The sequence below is a fragment of the Idiotropiscis lumnitzeri genome, chromosome 4, assembly GCF_059441095.1.
Source record: "Idiotropiscis lumnitzeri isolate Australia: NSW breed Sydney's pygmy pipehorse chromosome 4, RoL_Ilum_1.0, whole genome shotgun sequence".
Lineage (NCBI taxonomy): Eukaryota > Metazoa > Chordata > Actinopteri > Syngnathiformes > Syngnathidae > Idiotropiscis > Idiotropiscis lumnitzeri.
The window spans coordinates 6,174,047-6,198,268 of NC_142394.1; the positions used below are offsets into that span (position 1 = coordinate 6,174,047).

The 24,222-nt window shown below is 42.3% G+C and overlaps 1 protein-coding gene and 1 non-coding gene across 3 annotated transcripts in view; one reads left to right on the forward strand and one right to left on the reverse strand.

The window, feature by feature from the left end:
* The window catches only part of LOC148337938 (protein phosphatase 3 catalytic subunit alpha-like), a 35,584-nt gene extending 15,948 nt beyond the window's left edge, over positions 1 to 19,636 (reverse strand). Inside the window, exons 1-3 of one of the 2 annotated variants that reach the window (XM_088293648.1) lie at positions 19,375 to 19,636; positions 4,899 to 5,099; positions 876 to 1,000 (exon numbers count right to left, since the gene is read on the reverse strand). In XM_088293648.1, coding sequence (XP_088149774.1) covers positions 876 to 1,000; positions 4,899 to 5,099; positions 19,375 to 19,399 — 351 coding nt within the window. In that variant the 5' untranslated portion in view covers positions 19,400 to 19,636. The remainder of the gene's footprint in view (positions 1 to 875; positions 1,001 to 4,898; positions 5,100 to 19,374) is intronic. The other variant, XM_088293647.1, reaches the window with a different exon arrangement.
* A 4,156-nt stretch (positions 19,637 to 23,792) lies between these two features.
* trnar-ucg (transfer RNA arginine (anticodon UCG)) lies at positions 23,793 to 23,865 on the forward strand. Its single transcript has one exon. It is a non-coding gene; the product is annotated as a tRNA-Arg (tRNA).
* Positions 23,866 to 24,222: the final 357 nt, after the last annotated feature.

Here is a 24,222-nt window from a genome sequence, read left to right on the forward strand (position 1 = left end):
TGCAAACTACAACCACAACCACAAAATGCAGGACCTCTCCAAATTCACAGTTCGCACCTTCTTCTTACTTTCATGGCAAAATATTGTCTAATGTTGTCTAATATGTATAATATTTATTGTATGGTCACATCTGGTAGCACGCCAACATAACATTAAACTAGTTGCCTGCTCCAAAAAAAAAAATGGAAGTTCCGTCTACAGACACTGAAACAATTAACAGCAACCGTGTTAGGTTTCTAAAATTCTACCTGACAGTCAGCGCAAGTGGATAGATAAGATGTCACTGTCCACATTTTCTACAGCTGTTTTGCCTCTCACAATCGTGTCACCAAACTGGCTACCAAACGAGGACTAAACACAGCAGCAAAACACATGGGATCAGTATCTGCAGTTCAATAGAACATCGCTAAATTGAACGACTAAAACCAGTTGGTGTTGTGACTATGCGTATGGCTCCAGCAAAGGGGGAAAAAAAAACTCTGTTAACCATTCTTAACGGCCACCAGTACAAGCCGCCCCAGGAGCATCGGCATAAATGATCTAACTCCTGTGCAATTCTTCACTGCTTTACACCGGACACCAGTAATTCATCATCATCATCATCATCATCACTATTCACATGCAGGTGTGCGCTTATCTGTAAGATGTTCTCTGTACTGTATTTCTAAGGGTCCAGCAATGTGTGATGATGATTAGTAAGCATTTGGAAGACTAATAAAGGGTCTGTGAATCATAGTTTGATTTGTGGTATACTATTTATAGTTGAATCTACTAACAAAGACAATTCCCATCACTTCAAGGAAAGCGTTAGTCAATCGCTCTTTGCAGCCATTATCACCCGCTAATAGAGGGGTCCACTGTAGATACGTTCTTACCTCAATACTGAAGTAACCCCTGTCCACATAGTCCCCCAGGAAGAGGTAGCGCGTGTTGGCAGGTGAACCTCCCACTTCAAACAACTTCATCAGGTCGAAGAACTGCCCGTGGATATCTCCACACACTGCGAATGACATATGACAGATCTATCAAATTTTTTCTTGACATTTATGTGACACATCCAATACAGTATGGTTGTGCTGTCATTCACGGAATTCATGAAACGACATAATGAAGTCCACAAGTGACAAAAGAAGTAAACACTAACCCACAGTCCAAATATTAAAGATGACATACTGTTTTATTGGCCTGGGCTGACTGAGCGTACCCTCAGCATTACTCTGCTGGCTGCCGTCAGCAATTATTGTCGTTATTTAATGTTCTTTACAGCGGGTCAAGTTTATTTGCATGTTTATAACAAACAGAGTACAAATCAGCAAACTGATGACTCTGTGATTTTCATCCACATTTGGACCGAGCCCCATGCAGTATTTGTTTTTTCTGCAGACGTCACGCATATCTAAATAGATCCAAGTAGGAATTGTGTCACTTCAACCATATAGCACGAATGTAGTTTTATTTGCCTCAAACAAACCATAACAAAATGTAAATGAAAGGTTTCCTACTAAAAGTGACCCTTTGTGTAATTTTGATGTCAGTCAGTGAACCTGTCCTACACTATTCCTTTTTCTTCAAATATACATGTTACATTTCATATTCATGTGGACTAAACCACCTCAAACGAGCCTTCTTCAAATTGTGAAAGACTTTCAGCATATGACATCCCCTCTCTCACCATCTGTTTGCTTTTGTTCCCCGCTGCAGCGGCTTCACTTTGCATCTTTTGCATCTGTCTAATTACTGACATCTGTCTGTCCCTTCATCAAGTCGCAATCTTTTTGCCTGTCATTTTTGTATCCTGTTTTCGATTGACCTGGAAATTGAAAATGACCTGTGTGAAATTTCGGCATGCAACAAAGTTCTGCAAAGGGACACCTTTTGTGGTGTAAACATGTCAATTCTGCATACACAGCTCAACACCAAAGAAAAATGTCACCCCAAAAAAATGAATACTGAAATAATGGCAAATTCTTCTCAACTCACTTTAGACCCAAACTTATATGGTGAGGAAAGTGGGATTTTTCGGTTGCATACGTACTGCAAATCTCCACTTCAGTTCACCCCACACATTGCATTTACTGTTGCTATGGGCTCTTGCTGGGCCATTGTAATTTTGATTTTCATCTAGTTAATCCATTCTTTTGATGATGGGATGCGTCCTTTGGACACAGCTGGAAGATAAGTCTTCATCGTCAGCTTTCTCAGCCGTCTCCTTATACTGTGCCAAATCAGAACGTGGAATTATTTAGAATTCTCTCTAACTTGCCAGACCCAGTTAGGCAGCAAAAAAGTAAATGCCAAAACCTTGCGCTTATCTCATTAGATTTTATATACTGTCGTCCACTTTTTATCTACTGTATTTCTCCCAAGGCCTTAATATTCCATATTTTCTTCTATCAACCAGTTTATCAGTTCGTTTTAGAGATGTTCTTTTCTTTTTAGTTTCATATGTGAAAACCTGCACTAATTTGTCACAGCTTTATCTGTAAATTGTTAAGAAGCATTTCTTCTGGCTCAGACAAAAGTCCTCTGAGGTAGGCTCTTGGATTTTTTTTAGCTGTAAAAGAACTTTGAATAGCAGTTCAATATTTCTGGAAGCCGGAAGCAGCACATTGAAGAACCTCTGCACTAAACACCTTCTATTCGACCATCTCTACATCTGCTTTTCTTTCGTTTTCCCCCTGAGAGGAATACCTGTAAAAGCCAAGCTATGTTCCAACAGTGGAACAACCGACACAGATTCATCTCACCGCTTATATTTGCATAAATACACACACAGCGGTGTCAAGCGCCTAGATGTCTCTGAGTATGATTGTCTTCTCATTTCAGAAACTTGTTTTCTGTTTTGCTCTCCATCAATCTCAATCCATCCTCTCCTACCACTTTCCATATTCTCTTTGCTTTACACCATTTCCCCGTCATGTGAATATTGTGAGGCATATTATACACTCAGCAAAGTACAACAGAACGATGATTCATATTGAAAGGGGAGCAGATTAAGGAATCAATGAATGCAATATAAGATTGGGGGCTTTTCCACCTTTTGCTGTCTGAGCCCTCACCCTGCAACCGGGATGGGAATCGCTAAGTAATGCAAACTCATTGCAAAGTCATTGCAAAGTCATTCCAATATTCACCAATGATAAACATTGTGTCACCATACCGTGATTGACAATATGTTGGAAGAAAATTATTTAATTACTTGACCATATCTATATTAATAAAGAATGGACAATATTGAATTAAAAGAATTAAAAGTGATCCAGTGAACACTGGATATATCTAATTAACTACAGTAAATCAGTATACCTTTTGTAGTATTAATGGTTTTCTTTAAAAATATGTCTATAAATATATTTCAAATGAAATATACATATTGTTGTGACTTTCAACTCCCTCCAATCACTTTAATTTGTTTGCCTTAGTACGATATTTTTGGTATATAATTTAATAAACTAGATTTTTTCTTTATTTATTTCAAAATATTGTATAAAGTTGTATTACAAATATATAATATGGTACTTTGTTGAGTAGATATTTATAAAAACAAAAAGTCATGGCGTTGAGCATGTTTGGATTGGTGACATCTGTGTCATGATTTTTGCATTGAATTGGTTCTGCTTATCAAGAAGCATGGCTCTGCTCATTGTGTTTATGTGTTATACTGTTTGTCCAGGTTTCAATAAACTGGTGGAAAATACATCAGCAACTTCAGCTCTGTTTTCACACATTCAAGGGCAATACATTAAGTGGGTGTTCTGCAAAAAAAAAAAAAAAAAAAACACGATCCATATAAACTGCAGATTTACCTTGGGGGATGGGAGCAGAGCTTTGCTTGTTTTCAACCAATCTATAATGGAGATGGGGCCAAGCGATACAGGTGGGAGCGGGGGGATTCGCAGGTGGGTCATTGTTTTATGGTGAGAGGGGGTTTAGTTAGAGAAGTGGTCACCAACCTTTTTGCAAGTGAGCGCTACTTCTTGTGTACTGATTAGTGAGAAGGGTTTATAATTTGATACATCAAATTGATTCATTTTCATACCCTGATCATGTTAATGTCTCACAATAATTATGAAAAAGCTAAATATTATATCCAACACTTTTGTTTTTCTCTACTAGTGTTTACATTTTTTGTAAATGATCATTTCTCTAACATTCCAAGAAAATCACAATGTCCTATCACTGGTGAGGTATTTTTAGACAACCTCGTGGGCTACTCATGGTGTCCTCATGGGCACCACGTTAGTGAGTGTGGAGTCCGTCTGACAGCTCACTTCAGCCTGGGTCCCACCTTATATTGTATTCGTTCTTGCGCATCACAGACTACAGTTCCGTTTATGTTTTGATTCCTAATTCAAAACATTTTCATCATGAGATTGTAGGGTGAAACTTGCAGCTGTCTACTAGTCAGGACTGAATGTGTGGCAACAATGTATTGTTACAAAAATTTTTTTTTAATTTTTGGAACGCTGAACATACTTTCAAAAATTTTTTTAGCTGAACTTAACAAATTAATTACCAAACTGGTGGACTGAACTTTGAAATAGTTTGAGTATAAAATGAATTTTCCAACACTGAGGCTGTGGTTGGTCAACACTATAAAAGATATTTCGTTCGACCACTTTGAGGGCTCTATATTCATGAATAGCGTAGCTACTCTTGAGCGTAAAAACCGGCGCATCTCGATTTGGTGCACATCTTGTTTTGCCTGTTTGGGAATTTGGCTGGCCGCTCTGCACCACGGTGTGCGTTCTGGCATACTGAGGACATTTCACGCCTAACTATTGGCACAGGTCTCTCTGATGACGATCTGCAGTTGTTCAGTCTGTATTTGTATTTTATATCCTACTTAAATTACAATAACAGATCAATATATTGTGCTGTAGATCAATATACATTACCTGTTACTGGGGCCTCAATGTCCAACATGGTGCGCTCCTGGCGCAGGATGGCAGCGCCCTCGTCGATGATGCGCAGGGCCACCGCCTCCTCCAGCCGGCCCTCCTTGGTGAGGTGAGCTTTGAGCAGGTCCACCCTCGGTCGGCCCTCAGTGTCGAACACTTCCTTCATGGTCAGCCGATGGGCCAGAGGGAAGGGGACCGCTGTGGAGTGGCATAATTTTAAAAGGTGTGTCAATGAAAATAAAATGATTTTATGTGTGTAAAAAGTCAGGGGAGCAGAACATGATTAATAGATGTTTCCTCAACAAAAAAAATAATGAAGAATAATAAATACAAATAATTCACCCCTTCAAATATTAGAATCCCTCTGTGCTCTCCATTATGGAGCTGCACGCTTTGACTCTGCGTGAGTTATGGAGGCTAAGGCGTACTGTAATGAGGCAGGGGCTGCCACGGTTATCAGGGTTGCCTGCCTCTGTTCCGCAGTAATGTCTTTCTTACATAATGAAGGCCCTCAGGCCGCTGCTGGAGCACGGGGGGTTGACTGACGACAGGGGGTGATACAGCGAGAGTGCACAGCTGCACGTGAGGAGTCACAGCCACAAGAACAAGACACGTTGAAAACATTGCAACCATGCACGAGCGTGCACAGAAACAAAAGGCAGAGGCGTATCGAACCCATGCATACATCATGTGTGGAACAGCAATAGTTAGACTACATGACTGACTATGGCGTGAGGGACACATTACACGAACACACATGAGATCCTATGGAATAAAAGGCATTGTTGCACAGAATCCACTGAGCCTGTTCGAGCCCCACCAGTGCTAACACAGATAATGGCCTAGATCACACGCTAAAAGTAGGCCTGGCTCTCTTTCTCTCTCTCTCTCTACACATACACACATACACACACTCTGCCACTTTGTCTCTGTTTTGCACTCGTCTTGCCCGGGCTGTTTATTCCTCCCTCTTCCCGGTTGCCGTGCTTCTCTCTCATTTTGACGCTGTGAACAAGCGACAATCTCCTCTGCGAGTGTTCGCACTAATGTCGGTCTTGATATTTTAATGTGAAATGTACACTCCATTTTGTGAAGGAACATGCGCCAAACGCTTCTAAAAATAACATATTGGTAGCTATTTACATGAAAAACATGAGCGGTTGTACAAAACTTGATAGTGGCCTTAGTGGTTCATATATCGCTTTATACAACTTAGGTTCCCTTTCCTTAGTGCAGTAGCTTACAATAATGTACGTGCTTTGGGTTTAAAGGAGACTGAAAAAAATATGAGATGCTGTTCGGGACATAATTCAGGAATCTGTCTCACAGTTACTACTGAAAAGCTCTTGTTGCCCAGACACACAACTGGAATGCGCACATACGCATTTCAATCAGAGCTGCTTATTTTCACGATTGTTGCGGGCGTACCGGAGCATATCCCAACAAACGGCGGGCAGTAGGTGGGTCACCTCCTCAATTGGTTGCCAGACAATTGACAAAAAAACATTCACACTCACAATCACACCTTGGGGTAATTTAGAGAGTTCAATTAACCTACCATGTATATTTTTTGGAATGAGGAGGGAAACCGGAGTACCCGGAGAAAACCCATGCAGGCACAGGGAGAACATGCCAACTCCACACAGGAAGACCCGAGCCCAGAATTGAATCCTGGACCGCTGCACTTTAAGGTGGACGTGCTAATCAGTCGACCACTGTGCCGCCCACCCATTATCCATCCATCCATCCATGATCAGTACCGCTTCTCCTCACAATGGCCGCGGGGGTGCTGGAGCCTATTCCAGCTGCCTTTGGGCAGTAGGCAGGGCACACCCTGAACTGGTTGCCAGCCAACCCATCCATTATATGTTAAATAAAAAAGTCTCGAAATTGTGTGTGAGCTTGTCGTAGTGTTTATGACACCATTTTCAACAGTGTGTCTGTGTGTACGAAATCATTTCACTTATCCAGTTGTGTGTATGAGCAGCAAAGATTTCACTAGTGTGTATGAGAACGCTTCACCTATGTGTATGGATGTGTTTCAGTTGTGTGTATGATTGCAGTTCAGTTTTGTCAATGACCAACAAAAATGTCACCTATGTGTTTGAGTGTTTCAGTTGTGTGTTTGGGCAACAGAAACTTCACTAGTGTATATGAGCGCAGTAAAATGTGAGAGCTATTCCTGAATTATGTCCCTAACGAGCCCTCATCGGAAACCATGCCTCATTGAATGCATCACTCACAAATAATAAGTCACAATAACAACTTTTAAAAAAAAAACAAATCAATAATCAGGCAGTTTACTTCAAGGAGACAGACACAGCTCATGATTACTGCGGGGAGGCTTGAGCGATATGCCTGAGACTGAGAAAATAACTTATTAATATTGAGAATATCGAATAAAATGCAGAAGGTGCTTACATGGCGCTACACAGATTTGTGACGGAGCTATAGCATCCCCGGGCCCCGATCAAGTACCATCCCTTGAGACAGAGTAGCAAGAGAAGGACCGCAGAAGCAAAGTGGAAACTATGTGTGCATAATATTGCCGCATCCAATAAAAAGACGTAGCACCTAAGCTATTTTGGAGCCGATATTCATTTGCAGTTATGACTGTTACTGGCAGCAAGATTTTCAGTAGTACAAATGCCAACACTTCCCTTTGTTTAAACACCTTTAAGTATATGTTAATTAGGCAGCTTTTCAGCTGTAACTAAAATAACTAGTAGAGTTAATCAGCATAAAAAATACCTTTAGGGTCACATGCCATCTTTGATTAAAATTTGCTGTTGACAAGTGGAATTGGACGATCTCTAGTTTGGACAGTGAAAATAAGTAGAGTCGTAGCCATGTAGATACTGTGCAATAGAAAACGATAAAGATAAAGATGTCCTGTATGAGTCCCACAATGGGGAAGATGGAAAAAGAAAGAAGCATTAGCTAGCACAGGACAACTAACTCCTAATTAATTGCACCTCATGTCTCAATAAGAAGGCCATTACGTCACCTTAAGAGTGAATACAACACATCAACACACCGGAGCACCCTGACACAACCCAGGACACCAGCAGCTGCCAAACTGGAGACTCTGCTTTCCGTCACTTCACACCGAGTGCTAAGCCCATCTTTGCCTTTCAGGTAGGGACTGATTAATATTTTAAAAAGTTAGTGCATACCAGGTTGTCAGAGAACACCGAATAGTAAAAGTTACTCATGTGAGTGACTTACAGAGTTAGATGTGAACAACAAGAGAAAAAGCTGTGGTCATCGTGTGACTCAACTTCTGAGTCCAGTGATGTACTGTTCTCTGCTTGACTGCACCAAGCCGTGCTGTTCTAGTGCAACTACGGAGCACAAGATAGTGCATGTACAGTACATGAGCTCAACACGTGCATGTTCCTGGTTTGAGGCAAAACTATGGCTTGTGTGTGAGTGTGTGTGTGTGCGCGTGCCCTTGAGAGTGTTTGTGCGTGCATGCGTGTGTGTGCGCGTGAGTGTGAGTGCGTGTGCGTGTGCATGCCAGTCATAAATGTAGAGCCAAGTGTGAAAAATAGGGCAGGTATGAGAGTGTCAAGAGCAGCAGAGACACAGCTCTGGGAGCGAAATGATACTTCGGAAAACCATTGGCAGAGGAAGAACTTGGCATTAATACAGATCTACCATAAAAGTCCTTGTCAACTGCATGCTGACCCTTTCATTGGCACAAAGCGCTAGTTCGTTTTCATTTTAGTTAAGAAAGAAAGAGTTTGAAGATCAGGGCTGTTCTTAATCACTCCCAGCTACAATGCATATTCGTAAGTGGCAGTGAATAAGTTAAGCGCTGCGTGAGGAGACTTGGGGTTTAACTTCTATTTCTATCAGATGGAAAGTGGACACATTTAAACATGTAAATCGAATTGAACTGCAAATTCATGTATTCATAATCACTGTAAGACAATTATGTAGTGGTAGTAGTATGAATGCAGGTAAATAACAAATGTTTATCATTTGACGTGCGCAAGTATTATGTCTGTCAATCACAGAAACAGTGCAGTAAAATATTGTCTTTATTGAACTGCTCTCATGTTTCCAAAATCTCCACAAAAAGACATTTTCAGCAGAGTTTCAGCAACAGTGGGCCTTATCCTCCAATAAACACATGCGGACAAAATAGTCAAAAATGATCTTTCGAATCTCTGACACAACTCACACCTTCTCTTTGTCTTATCCATGTTCAGTGTGGTACACACAATGTCATCAAACATCACAGTGACTACTTATCACCCTTTAAATTGGAAGTTTGATGACACTTGATGATGCTAATTAGAGCTTGGTTGAACATTGGCCTATGGCAGTAAATAAACCTAGTAAATGGGCCATTGTGGCTAGAAAGAGACTTTAACCTGAATTTGGACTGCATGTAAACATCTGTCAGTAATTCTCAATTATTTTTTGCAATCGCCCACTCCTCTACCCAGAAAGAAGAAAACATTTCAAACGCTCCACAATTACTACACTGCTGTATTATCCAGCCATCCATTATCAGTTCCACTTCTCCTCACGAGGATCGCAGGGGGTGCTGGAGCCTATCCCAGCTGTCTTTGTGCAGTGGGCGGGGTACACCCTGAACTGGTTGCCAGCCAATTGCAGGGCACACAGAGATGAACAACCATCCGCTCTCATACCAAAAGCTGAGGGATGGCTATTAGTGAGTTGAAGGGACTAAAACGTCTCAATGATGTTCAAAACAGTGATACTCAACAGTGTGCAAGTTGGGGACACCTCTACCATGTCCTGATAAGTACATTTTAAACACACAACCCATAGTAACCAAAGTTATGTACATAGCAGACCAAGTAGATAAAATCGCAACTGCAAATGCAATGACACAAATATTGGGTACATAGTACAATAAATAAATAAACGAATAAGCCACACAAGGGCAAAGGCTTTTTGCGTGGCTTACACAACTGTGGGAGTCAGATAAATAAAAGGAAGTGGGCAGATCGGAAGATGAGCTTGCAGGGTGCTGCAGGAGTTTGTAGTATATTACCAAAGAATGCAGCTTGAAAATCATTTCATTGCTGCATTGACTTGTAATAAATTACATCTGTTGTTGTCAAATTGATCCTGGTCTATAATGTTTGTGAAGCTGACCAGAAATATGTTCGATCGTGCAAGCAATGGCATGAAGAAGGGCTAGTTTGTCTGAGGTGCCCTTGAGGCAGGCAGCCTAATCACACTTCATTCACAGGTTTAAAATCAATATTTAATGCTAGACACGATCCCTAATACAGGTGCCTGTCTTCAGGGTGCCGCAACAGATGGTGTCGGGGAGACATATAAACTTTAAGAAAGACTGGAGGTGATGCAATTAAAATACATGTTTGGCGGTATGGCGGAAGTAATTTGTACAAGGAAGAGCATTGTGAACTAGTGGTTGGCAGGTGTGCACCCTGCATCACAATTCGGGGCTCTGCTTTGCTTTGAGGAGTTTGGATAATCTCCCTGTGCTTGCTTGCACAGTCCAAAAAGTCCATGTTAGGTCAGGTAAGGTCTGAAATTGTCCAGAGTTGTTAACGTGAGTATGAATGGTTGTTTGTCTACACCATATGTGCTCTGCAATTAGCTCAACTGCAACCCTGATGAGGATGACTGAGTTGACTAACTGTCAGAGAATACAACAAATCACCACAAAAGACTAATTTTTTCCAACTCATATAATCATATAACCGTTGCACAATGACATATGAGATCACGTTCAGCCACTTCTTACTGACTGTGAATATTCTCATTCATCCATTCATACTTCTGTTTTTGTCCTTCGGCTCACTCTCCACAGCTGAACTCCCGAGTGTGGAATCTATCAAATGAAAAAGCTGCCAGCTCAGCCAAAAATCTCAACAGCACTGAGAAACGATGACGAGTCCATGACATGGCTTTCAACCAAAGCCCCTAAATTTGTTTGGGCTGCTAAAAAACCCTAACTGGAGCAGAATTTGATCAGAATAGACCCTCCTACTATTTATAATGGCTCAAATCAATTATGAGGATATTTCATTAATTTCAGCATCACAGGACATTATTCGCAAGCAGCGGGCTGTTGCAGCAGGAAGTGACAGCAATGGAGAACAGAGAGAGCTTGCAGACATGACTGAAGATGCCGTTAAGTGTTCTTAAGTTTGCGTTCAGCGAATAGAAAATGTGTAAAAAAGCAAGTAGAGTAGTCAGTAGAGGGGTGGTGAAAAATTTTGATTAACCCATATAAAAAAGGAGAGGAGCAAAAACTGGAGTGTATGAGAATTGAGGAAGGAACTGTCACTCTTAATAGTGTGATTGTGCATGCGCGTGTGCGCATGCGTGCGGGTGTGTTTATCCGCCATCTTTGCCCCAGATCAACTGACAGGACCATGGGTATTTGAAGGTGGTGACGGTGGTAGGGGAACAAGCAAAGATACGTTTGAAGTCATTCAATTAATGCACACTACACACATGAAGAGCCATCTGTATACACTCACACACACACACCCACACGCACGCACACAAACAGTAACAACAACTCATCCCCTAACAGCCTGCCCTCATTAGACAACACCCCCCTCGCTCTATGCTTCCCTCTCACTCTCTCTCGCTATTTCCCTATAAATAGACAGTCCCCTAACAACATACCCCCCCCCACCGCCCCGACAGGGCACACACGGACCTGTCGAGGTGCGTCCCCTGGCTCACGAGACAAAACGCAAATCTAACACACTTATGCTCCTTGAATGCAGTTCACTCAAGGCCTTGGGGCAACCATGAAGGAATGGGACGGCATGTTGCACTAAAAGGAAATATGCCCAGAGTGCCCCAAGCCATGCCAGAAGTGGTGGCTTGCGCATGCATGAATACATGCATGCATGTGTGCAACTGTGCAGATTAGATACCACCAAGCTTTGATGAACTCATATGTTGTTATACGTTCTCTGAAAATGAACTTTAATTATAGGAATAATTATTGATTGTCTCATATTTCCATGAGTCATGCCTGGAGACACTGTTCACTCTGTGCGAATTGGCACAGGCGGTGTCTTGGATTCATTTAATAGTTTTGAGTAAAAATTGTAGGCACCACATTTTTCTTTTAAATCGCCTTAATTTATTATCATATCATTAACATCATTATGGAACGAGGAATACCAACCCTCTACTAACATTTATTAACTAATCCTGCGTGCAAACAGTGAAGTTCATTCTTTGAAAGGCTCTCATTACTCCATACAGGGATTGAGGCATAAACCACGAACTGATAACAGTGGTTTTAGCAAAATAAATAAATAAATAAAAAAACAGACACCGTCAGTAACAGTGGCAAGATAAGATGGCTTCAGCCATGAGGGGCCAATTGTTAGTCCATTTATACATAAGTCTGCATAGCAGCCACTCATTGCAGGCGCGTGAATGTGAACTGCTGCAGTAGAATAGCACTGAAAAAAAATAAAACTGGCGTTCCCTTGGAAGAAACGTTTGAAGACAAACAAGACAAAAAGACTTGAATAATGGCGTGGAGTGTATTATTATTAGGCAGTGGTTATTTTGCCGTGACCAGCAACTCTCCTGCTAGTGTTATTTTCTCAACAGGTCTGATTGATCAATCGCCGGATTGTTAAATTCTTTAACTTTTCTTAATTCTAAGCCCGACCTCATTTTCTATCATATTTTTGTGCTATTTAATCATCTTGTCAATTATTTTTGTGTTCCACAAGCTAGATCGAAATTTTTCAGGTGCATACTTGTTCAATATTTCAATAAATTTGTGAAACAAAACTGATTGTTTATAACTCCTGACTGGTGGGCAGAAATTGTAAATATAGTAACAAAAATACTAAAAATTAATAAAATAGTAAAGTTTTAAAATAATGTATTTGCACGCTATAATTAAGTGTCATATTCTGTGTGACCGCTTTACCCAACAGAACAGACACACATCAACATCCACCGAATCGTTCTCCAGCAACTTGCCATGAGATTTATTGATTACATGAAGAAACAATAACAATATTACAAATGCAGCAGCCGATTGTATTACAAAAGACATTACTAATCGAAAAATAAAAGATTCAAGTGGATGATTAGCGTAATGAAATCCATTTCCACCTCATTGTGCGTAATTTGCAATTGATTGAAAAACATGAACGCTTTCTGGTCAGATTTACTCACTCAAAATGTAGAGATTTTATTTGTCTGACACAGTCGTATAAGCCACATTCAACTTCTGACAGAAAATGAATTCTAATTCTAATTAAAAAACAAGCCTCTGGTACCTATAAATCTCATTGAAGATAAACAGTTGATATAAATTGATTTTGGCTGATAATAAAAATATTGCTTTAGGATTTCTTTGTGTCGCCTTGCGCTAAACTGTCGTAAAACCGGTCTGCGGTGTAAAAATATTTGGGACCACTAGACTAGAGAACAGCACTACATCAGATGATTGTGTGGTTCCATCCTGTAAGTTATAAAGTTCATCCGGTGTGGTTGGAGGGTTGGGGAAGAAATGAGCATCATTCCATTACTTCTAGTAATTTTGAGAGGGAAACAAGGCGGTTGGGGGGACGGACTGACGGAATGAGGAGCTGCCGATTACAATTCGGTTTGTCACCAAAAATGACATTGACAAAGGACGGACAGGTACCCTGGCCGCTGACAGATGACGAATGACAGAACAGCAGAATTTCCTAAAAAGCCCACCACCACGGGTGATTTTACAAGCGGCATGCAAAGCTCGCTGCCAGCGCTCATTCATTCAGGAGAGCTCACTCTCATTCATTTGGCCGCCTCTTCCAACTCACTTTGCGTCGTCTGAACCCCTTCCGTGGCCACCCAAAACCGCCATTCCACAGGCTTGTCAACATTTTTACCATTATTCATCCAAAAATGCAACCATTAGTACATATTAAATTGTCGATAGTGTTCACCATTGTTGTCAATCACTAATATAATTATTTATACATGCAGTATTTGTAAGACTTTGGCGACTGCCGTCGAGCAGCTCATTTTAAACTAGGAAGTGGGCGTGTTCCTTGCTGCATCGCTGTCAACCAATCCGAAAACAGTGACCACACGGTCCTGCTTGGCCCCAGACAGCTGGTGTTTTAGAACTATGGTTCTGAAAAGCGGTTCCATTGTGTAAAGTGTAACGGAAAACCGAACATGCGGGGCCATTTTGGAGCTAAAGGAAAAGCACCTTTTAGGTTTGTTGAGTTCCTCGGGTCAGACAGCAAGTCGTCACATCGCCACACAGTTGTGACTACAGCCAAATGAAATGCAGCCATGACTCACACTACCAACCGCAGTTGTGCTTACAAACCAAAACGTGCACTGTAACTAAAGTCTCTTGGAGGGCATGACAGTGAAATGTAGCACTGCCACAGACAATGAATGACCTAAGCTCAAACAGGCATCAAATATTGGCATTTGGTTTCCTCGCCTATCCATGCGGATTTATATCTCTCATCTGATCATTGCATCAACCAAGCCCGGTGTGATCACACTTATTTTAAGGTGATGTCATAAAGAAGCTTGTTTACTGGCTATTCTGTTTACACTGATAAGAAATGTAAACAATACAGATTGGCATTTATCGAGTGAGTGATGCTATTATTTGATAAAGCTTGCCCACATTTTATGATATGATCATCAATCTTTACAGCTTTGAATCTGATCCCTTTGCAACTAAAGACAAAATGGAGAAGGACAGATTCATTTTTAAATAATCAACACGCTTCATCTTCACTGAGCGTTTTACACGTCTTGCAACCAACCACTATGCATGGATTATTAGCTAATATCATTAGCCAGTGTCCAGGAATATGTTTGTACATGCCATATTCCTGAACATCCTGCCGCTGTACGAATGTGCATTATAGTAATCATTGGCATTTGGCTCTACAATAGTATTTCTCAGGACTCAATTGCAATATCAGAGGGAATTCTAATTTATGATATATGATACATAAAGGTGCAAAAAGAACAATCGAGGGACCGTGCCTTGCTCCAGCAAGACTCTTTTGTGGCCCTTTCACATGCTCTCCACTCCCTCACTCTCTCACTTCGCCCCCACACTTTCTGGCCATTTTCTCCTTTGGCTCCCTCTCCATGCACTTCTATCTGACAAACAGCACTAAAATCCATAACATGGGAACTGCCGAGCTCAGTCCGACCGACTCAGTGCTGTCTGTGTGACTGATGTCACCGTCCCCCTTCAGCACAAACACGTTAAATCATTCTCACCAGGTGTGATGAATTGCTTTGTGGTGTTGGTCTGTTTGTGAGTGAAAAGGCTTTCTAGAGAGGGTGTGTGTGTGTGTGTGTTATTATGGCTAATGCATGAGGGCATACACTGCACAATTGCTCTGATGTGGAGGCAGCTGAGCTCTGGTGGCCCAGATGTTTACAACACAGAGCGAGAGTAATGACGGTATATGGGAAGGGGGAGTCAGTTAAGAGGAGGAAACAAGCAACCATCCATCCATTTTCTATACCACGCTAGAAACCGGAGTCTGTCACAGCTGACTCCTGTTGGGGCTAGGGCACAGCGTGAGCGGATCAGCAGGCGATCACAGGACTGACACACATCTTTGAGCAATTCAGGCACATTTACAAACAGTAATTTATGAAAAATGTTGCAGTACAGTCAACAACTTCCCTTTGTCAGCAATTATATTCTATTTTCACTCACTCTTGCTTTCAGTGTTAAAGTAAACAATTAATGTCGATTTTAGATATGTTGAGATTAATTTATAAATATTTTCAGCCTCAAAACACATTTGCCGATAACATTTTTTGTTTTTAGTTGGAAAAAGTGCCAAGTACCCTAGGGTACGTTTACATACTAGGGTCGCAGGGGCGTGCTGGAGCCTCCCAGCTGTCTCACCCTGAACTGGTCGCCAGCCAATCACACGGCACAAATTGACATACAACCATTCATACTCACTTTCACATGCACCAACATATCATCCATGTTTTGGGAATGTGGGATAAAGCTGGAGTAAACCTGCATAACCACGCAGAGAGCATGCAAACATAAATCAATTAAAAACGTGTTCCACCATTTTTATGTCCTATAACCTTGCTGCTCAATTGGGGAAGAAAATTGAGACAGGTAGTAAAGATAAAGGAAAAGAAGTGAAAGAATCGTTATGTCATAAGCTTGCGCACCTTCTCACAAAGTATACCTGGGGATATGACGGTGTTCAGAATAAATTAATCACATTCAAACTGTTGTTTAACGGGAGTCAACACACACCTACCACCATTTTAAATGTCTCTTATTAAACAAATGAAATTCAGGCGTTCCAGTCGGATTTTCCAGACAGTTTATTTTCTTTCTTGCAGACGCCAGAAGGCTTTACGCTAACACTGACTATTACTTGGAATTTTTCACAATTCCATCCACTTCAACAAAGGCCCCAGTTCCAACTGTAAGGTTAACTCCCCCCACTACCAGACTCTTGGTTTACCCATCACTTGACTCTGAAAGGGCGCATTGGCTGGAGAACCATTGGGCTTGCGATGGGGAAGCTGGTTGGACATGGTCTGACTGTGATTGACAGCAAGAAACTGCAAACTAAAGAATTTCTATACTATGACAAGCTATGATGAATAAACTGACCAAATACTATGCTAATAAATCACTTTCCTGAAAATGGATATGGAGATGTTCCCAAATGCCACTATTCCAGCTCCAACTCACTACGGAGGTGTGTTCGACACTGGGCTGCTTATATGTACCACGGTAGCAGAAAGACGATGTTAAGTTCTCTGCTCGTCCAATCAGAGAACAGAAAGCCAAATTCACATACTGTGCAGTGTGTAACTTGAAGATGGCACCACACAGACGTTTTGTTACGCCTAATTCAAGAATTTAACAAATATGCACTAAAATATCAAGATAAAGCCCAGAACTTCAAGACAGCATTAGTAGGCAGCGATTTACACTGTTTATAAGCAAAAAAAAAAAAAAACGTTTATTTGGTGGTAACTACACTACACTTTTAAGAAAAATAGACCCTTCGTCGGTGTTTGCACAAAAGAAAGCATAAAAAAATAAAACATCACAGGACAACAGGACGTTATTTGAGGATGATCAGAGGCAATTTAAAATGTGGCAGGAATGGGCTGACCCCCATTTAACCTGAGTTTGAATGTGATTAGTTAATTCTGAAGACATTCACATTCCCACTTATACGAGGGTGTGCACACTTGTGCAGCCACATTATGTCGGTTGTTCATTTTTACTTTTGCTCCCAAAAAGACATACAATATATATTTTTTTCAACCGAGTTTCGTATTATTGGTCACATTAAAGCAGGTGTGGGCAAACTACGGCCCGGGGGCCACATGCGGCACATTAAACGTTTTAATCCGGCCGTACTCCAACAAAGTGTAATTGCACATCAACTCCAGTAGTTAGCAGTCTTTGCCAATTGTGTGCAGCGAGTATTAATCCTATACGGTGTAGGTTTTTTTTGCAACAAAAATGCTATTATTCATAGTTGCGGCGGAGAGTGAGTGGTGGTGGGGGGCGCGAATTGTTTTCTTTTTGCTGGGGGGCGAAGCACTGCATTCGATGAACTTATCGTTTGATGAGAAAAATGCATACAATATATTTTTTTTTAACTAAATAAATGGTCATTTGCATGCATGTTTGTTTACATACGTCAACATTTGTGGTACGTACCTCTCCTCTCTGTCAAATTGTTCGCAACTGGGGGGCGATGGCACTCACTCACTCACGTGTCAAGAGTTCAGAAAGTAGTTTAATGTGTCGTAAGTTGTCGCTGACCACTTTTTTCAGCATCCTCCAACCCCACTACTTTAAGAAGCGGGATTGACACATTTTGTTCTTTTAAATTGAAACAACAAATATATTCGCAGTATACAAACAAAATAAAGATCATTTACAATACAAAGGAGTATCAGTTTAAATTTTTCACATCTTACATCACTATTGTTAAATTGTTTTCACTTGACCTAATTTTTATATCACAAAAACCTGTAAATACCCAAACTAGCAAAATATTTTTGTTTTGTTTTTTTTTTGTTTTTTTTTTGCTTTTAAAAGTCTGCCATTACTAGCAGGCCGCATATGTTTGTATATCTCTCTGCTCAGCGTGTGTGTGTGCGCGCGCGTGTGTCTGAGTGTGCGTGTCCTGGTCATCGGCGGCCTGACTGTTCATGCCCTTTCAATGCAGCTTGGAAAAACTTGTTAAAAACAAAAACTTGCAACATGTTCAAAGCGAATGTCTATAAAATGTGAGGATGGATGCAAAGGGGACACATTCAGAAAGTGACAGGTCCACCCAGCTCCTCCCCTCAACTATACGCCCCTGCCAGGAGATCTCTTTCCGTGAGGCAACCACTCGTCCACAGTGCTGCTAGAGGGGAGAAGCCATTCAATATTATCATCTATTTCAGGGATCCTGTACCACCCAGGCACATGCGCAAACGTGCCGTAGTTGTGGTACCCAAGCGCACAAACACACGCACACACTATTGACTAGGAACTGCATGCACATATATTCCAAAGGTCTCCGTGCAACAACTGCAAGCCCCCTCTCCTCCTTCCGAGCACGACGCACGCACGGAATACCGGGGCATGCCCGAGCGACGCGTCCAGCTGTCAGTTCCGCTTCTTCCGGCAGAGAGACCTTGTGACTTTATTACCAGTGGGTCGACCAAGCATCGTCGCATGTGACCGAGAGGCTGCGTGTGTGTGCGTGTATATGTGTGAAACATGTCAGCCTTGTAGTGGTGGCTACATACGCACGGCAATCCGTGCAAACCCCACTTCCTATAGCCAGCCACGCGTAAAGTAAAAAAGCAACACAGCCTCTCTTCTCATCAACACATTAAATATTCCATAATCCAATGATGCAATAACACCGACATTAGTGCGGCACGAATCACCGTCGTCATCTTGACGGCGGGCGACGGGCTCTCTCATCTGCAGCCCAGCACATCCTCTCACTCCATTTTGTCTCTCATTTGACCGTCAGGGAAACATGAGGGGAAGCCAAGGAGGAGGCTGGAGGAGCGGCAACAAAAGCAACCACTCTCGAACGCACAGGCCTTGAAGAAAAGACGACCGTGAGGGGATTTAAAGGGCCACGGCGGGGATGTCGAGCTTATAGACGCAAATACACGAAAGGATGCTGCACACGCGGGCTGGAAAAGTTTTTACTGTACGCTAGCGTTTATAAGCGATCGATCACCTGACTGTGTCTAAAAATAAAACCAGACCGCCAATGTAGGCCAGCCTTTGGAATAAGCAGAAACACGCACACGCATAAACATGACGAGCACATTAAAAACTCAGCATATGATAGGCAGAAATGTTGTAAAATGCCCCCGCGTAGCAGCATCCTTTCCTCCCTTCCTCTTCTGGTCGTCGCAACATCATCCCCGTGACCACATTCAGCAAAACACGCGCAAACACAGTCTTTACCTTTACCTTTATGTCTGCCTTTCGCTGTCATCGTCACACTGCTTGTCGTTTCATTGGAACAAGGCGCTCATCTCTCCCACTCTCTGGCTTGTGCCTCCCTCGATCACTCCGTGGGTGACTCTGGAGGATATTATTCAGTAACAGACAACCACCGCTAGGAGTAGCGCGCGTACACGGGACCCATACATTGCAAAACCACCCACCCCTCCTCCTCCTTTCGAAAATGGGGTATTGCCTCGCTGAGGGGTGTATTCTAATAGAATAACGAGGGGAAGACCCTGATTGTGTCGTATGGCGCCGGATAGCCCCCACTTCTCCCCTCTCACTCAACCTCCCCACCCCCCACGTCTCATCTCCCGCCCTCTCCGAAAAGGTTGAGAGGCAGGCACATGCACGGTGACTTTATTGAGTGATAAGGTGCTACGATAACAAGCAGGGATGAACATGACAAAGCGTGCTACATAAGCGAAAGAGACGGGGTGAGGGGCTTGGGAGGGATGATCACAGCCGAATCAGTGAGGAAACAATGTACAGTTGCCGTCACTGGCCGTGCATCATTCACCATGCCTACATTTGATCAGACGGTCAGCGAGGCTTGCGTTGCAGTCGGACATCCTGGGAGTCGGAAGCGAGGGGGACTGTGTATGCAGGGGGTCGTGGGGGCTGGTCTCTGATCTTATGTCACACACTGTGGTGTTGTCGGGTCCTCCCGCTGCAGGTGTCGACGATATGCGCGGATGCGGGATGCTGCAGTGGCGGCATCACTCGGCGGAGTCTCTGTCCTTTCTCGGCCGGGGAAAATCAGCCGTGCTGAGATTTGAGGGCTGGGGGCACGGGTAGTTTGCGGCTGTTGCTGCGGTATATTTGAATCCCGAATTTGTTTTGGCCGGGCTTTGTAGGAAATGGAGACATATGGTTGTAGACTGCAGGTTCTCATCAAGAAGAAACTCGGGCTCTATATATACACCTCTCAATGACGCCCCTGCAAAGCAATGATGTGCAGCTGGTCGGCAACACCCCGGAATGGCGAGAGAAGGAACTCCCACGCATATTCACGCTCATGCATAGACGCACACGCACCCGTACTATTACTGCCATCCTGTGGAGGTTTGCACTTGCAGGGTTTCCCCTCCCAACACTGCTTGGATGACTGTCCTCCTTGAATTGTTTTGTCACGTGGTCGTTAGGCCAATTTAGTCGTTTGAGGACTATCTTTGGCATAGTACAGCAATCATAATGAACTTGAATTTGGTGAACATTCATGTCCATTTGAAAAAGACATGCATAATGAAAATGTGATATAGTTACACCCTTTGGCTGCCAGGATGGCCGAGTGGTCTAAGGCGCCGCGTTCAGGACCCAGTCTCCCCAGGAGGCCTGGGTTCGAATCTCGAATTTCCCCATTGTGGGACTAATAAAGGCATTATTATTTAAATTACTGGGTTACAAATAACCCAAATTGGTTTATTTGGATAACCCACCACGTTTCTAGATTTGGACCGACCCAGCCAGTGGTTATTCTGACCGGTCAAGGGCATGGCAAGGCATCTTGGGTTATAATAGTTTATCCCAAAATGGGTTGACGGCAGTGGCGGGCCGTGCATTTGACACCTAGGCCTTCAGTGAAGTCCGACTTAGTCCAACTTAAATAAATAAACCTCTTAATACATTTACGATACCACAGCTGGAGAAATAATAAGACACACACTTACACACTACTGGGTGCTGGACGACATAACTTCACTTGAAAGGTCCATCTTGAAAATGGCCTTGCAAATGTGTATCTGCAATTAAATCCACACTTTTCCGTCCTTCGGCCATCTTGGTTTAAGAAAGCAAGAATGTACTTTACATTTTCCAACGTCGCGAGTTACGACTTCCGGGTGTGTTGATTCTGAATAGCGCTGCCCCCTCACAGGTGAGTATTTCATCACAAGACGCGTTCATCACCTTCAATGTAAGGCCAGTGAGAAGGCCTTACTATCATCAACTCGTGATCTGATTGGCTATTGCAACTGTCTATCAACTGTAGGAGCTCCCTCGCTCACATAGAACAGACGCCCGCACGATTATATCTGAAGGCCTTGGATGAATAGTCCATGCTACTGGGTGTTATGAAAGCTGTCTGGCAACACGAGCTAGCTGAATTCTGATTAGATAAAAACTCTAACCTAAAAATGTAACATTAGGATATACTGTAATACCCCGGTTATCGCGGTTAATGGGGACCGAGACCACCTGCGAAAACTGAAAATCCGCGAAGTAGCGGCGCACCTTCAAAAATGCTTAAAAAAACCTATACAGGTATACAGTATACCCCCCTGTATACAGTCCACCATATAGAATACGGGTAGAGAGAGAGAGAGAGTGAAATTCATGTTATAACAAAAAAAAAAAATTATTATTAAAACTTATTATTTTTTTATTCCCCAGCCATTATTTTTGTATTTATTCAATTACTTCTTTTTGTATTTATTTAATTACTTCGACTTTTACTTGCTGGTACGCCATCCGGTGTGCCCTGTGAAATGAAAGATGGCATTCTTCATTTATTTATTTATTAATTTATTCATTCATAACAGACAGCCTCGCGCTCCGCTCGTGCCCGGGCGGAAGAGGTGCTCCTCTTCGGCGTAATTGCCACGCAGGCCGGCCGGCCTCCTCCGGAGCTCTCGTACGGTCCCGAACGGAGCGAAACGTCGCCCCGCTCGTGCCCGGGCGGAAGGTGCTCCTCTTCGGCTTAACTGCCACGCACGCCGGCCGGAGCTCTGGTACGGTCCGAACCGCGCGAAACGTCGCCCCAGATCGTGCCCGGGGGAACGTGCTCTTCTTCGTCCACTCTCCTCTTCGCCCACGCTCTTCTTCGGCGCACGCCGGCCGTCTAACCGCTCCAGAGCCCCGTCGTGCCGCTCGGCAAAACTACAATGCCCCCGCGGAGCGGAGCGAATGGAGAGCCCCGATCGTGTCCGGGCAAAACAGTTTTTAATTTTTGAATATTTTTTAGACCCGCGAAGCACTGAAGCCGCAAAAGGTGAACCGCGAAGTAGCGAGGTATTACAGTAATATGACATCATGTGAAGAATATGATCATGATTTCTTGATTATGTTAGGTCAGCAGACGCCTTGAAGGCCTTGAGCACCCACCACTGGTTGACAATGTCTCGGCTGCTGGGTCGACTTTGACACCGCTGCTAGGACAACAGTAACAGTGATGCCGATGCTGGTTCAACGGTGACTTCGCCACTGGATCAAATCTGACTTTGCCGTCGGGTCAATTTTGAGTTTGCTGTTGGGTCAAAAGCGACTTTAATGTGGGATTAATCAAATGTTACCCCAAAGTGCTGATTAATTGTAATTATTAAATTAAATATTAATCCCACTTTTCTGGCCCGCCTGCACTCTAAACAACATGCATAGCAAGCCCACACCGTCATTTCAGGAAAAGTTTATACTTGCAAACATTAAATAAAACGCCACAATACTTCTGTCAGTAAATGATTACTCCCGACAAGCAACTACCATCCAATGTTTTACTCCTTTTACATGTGAGGAGGCCTGCAAGTAGCAATGATTTTATTCTTTAATCTGATGTTTTTCTGTTATTATAAATCAATTAATCCGTTTTTTTTTAATTATGCAATGAAAACGGGCAAAATTGTTGATTATTGTTTTCCAAACGCTGCTTTTTGTTTGGAATGGAAGTTTGCAAATATCTGGTTTTGATTCAAACCAAAAATAATTTCATGGATGACTATACAAAATTTGGAGAATATTTAATGATGAGCGCATAAAAATCAGAGGATTTTAATCATTTAATATTTTGAAACAAACAAGAATTGTCAAATTTATTTTTAAACAATGTCTAAACAATTGTTAAGTTGACGTGGGAAAGGTTTTTTTACAACATGGTTTGAGGTAACATAGAGTATATCTTTCATGGTTCTTGTCCTGTCTGTTTTTTTAAAAAAAAAATTCACTTTTTCTTCTTGTTTTTTTTTTCAGATCCACCTGTTTGGCATGAGAATCAGTGGGATAATTAAGGACCCCAACGTCTGTTGTGCTTCATCGTATTACTACCTTTATTGCTGTTCGTGGTCAAGTGCCATTTTCTAAATGCTAGTGATGGGCAAATGAAGCTTTTATGAAGCACTGAACCATTTAAAGCAATCGGTTAAAAAAGGTTTGAAGCTTCAAAGCTTCAGTGATAATGACATCTGGTGGCGAAAAATTTGAGCTACCGTCAAATTGTAGAGGCTTTAGACAGTAAAACAGAAACAATGATTGGATACCTAGTTCTTTATACTAAAAAATATGTTTTTGTGTATTGTGGCAGTTTTTGAGTAAATAAAAAAAAGTCAAGCAAATGGCTACCTAAGAAAATTTTGAATGTCATTTCATTATTTTTCCTGAGGGTTTTGGTGTGTGACTGTGTGGCCTAATGGATAAGGCATCTGACTTCGGATCAGAAGATTGAGGGTTCGAGTCCCTTCACGGTTGCGTAAAGCTGTGGATTGACATTTGTGCCGCTAAGTAAGCCTTCCTTTGTACAGTGAGCCGATCAAAACCAATATTAAATTGGATGATGAGTGAGGGTCTTGCTCTTGCTTCCAGAATTGCAAATTGTTGTTTGTCGACTTATTGCTACATTCAGACCAATTACGAGGAGAGCGTTTGTGGCCTTACCATTCCGTATCTGTAGAATCAATATAGGGTGGTGCGGATGACACAGTGTGATGTGGGGTCCATTCACCGAAAAGTTTATTTTTCGCTCAATTTAGAAAATTTTAAAATATGTCACAAATGACTTGCGGAAGTCAGTCAGTTTTGGGATTGATTGTTTTATGTCACACAGAA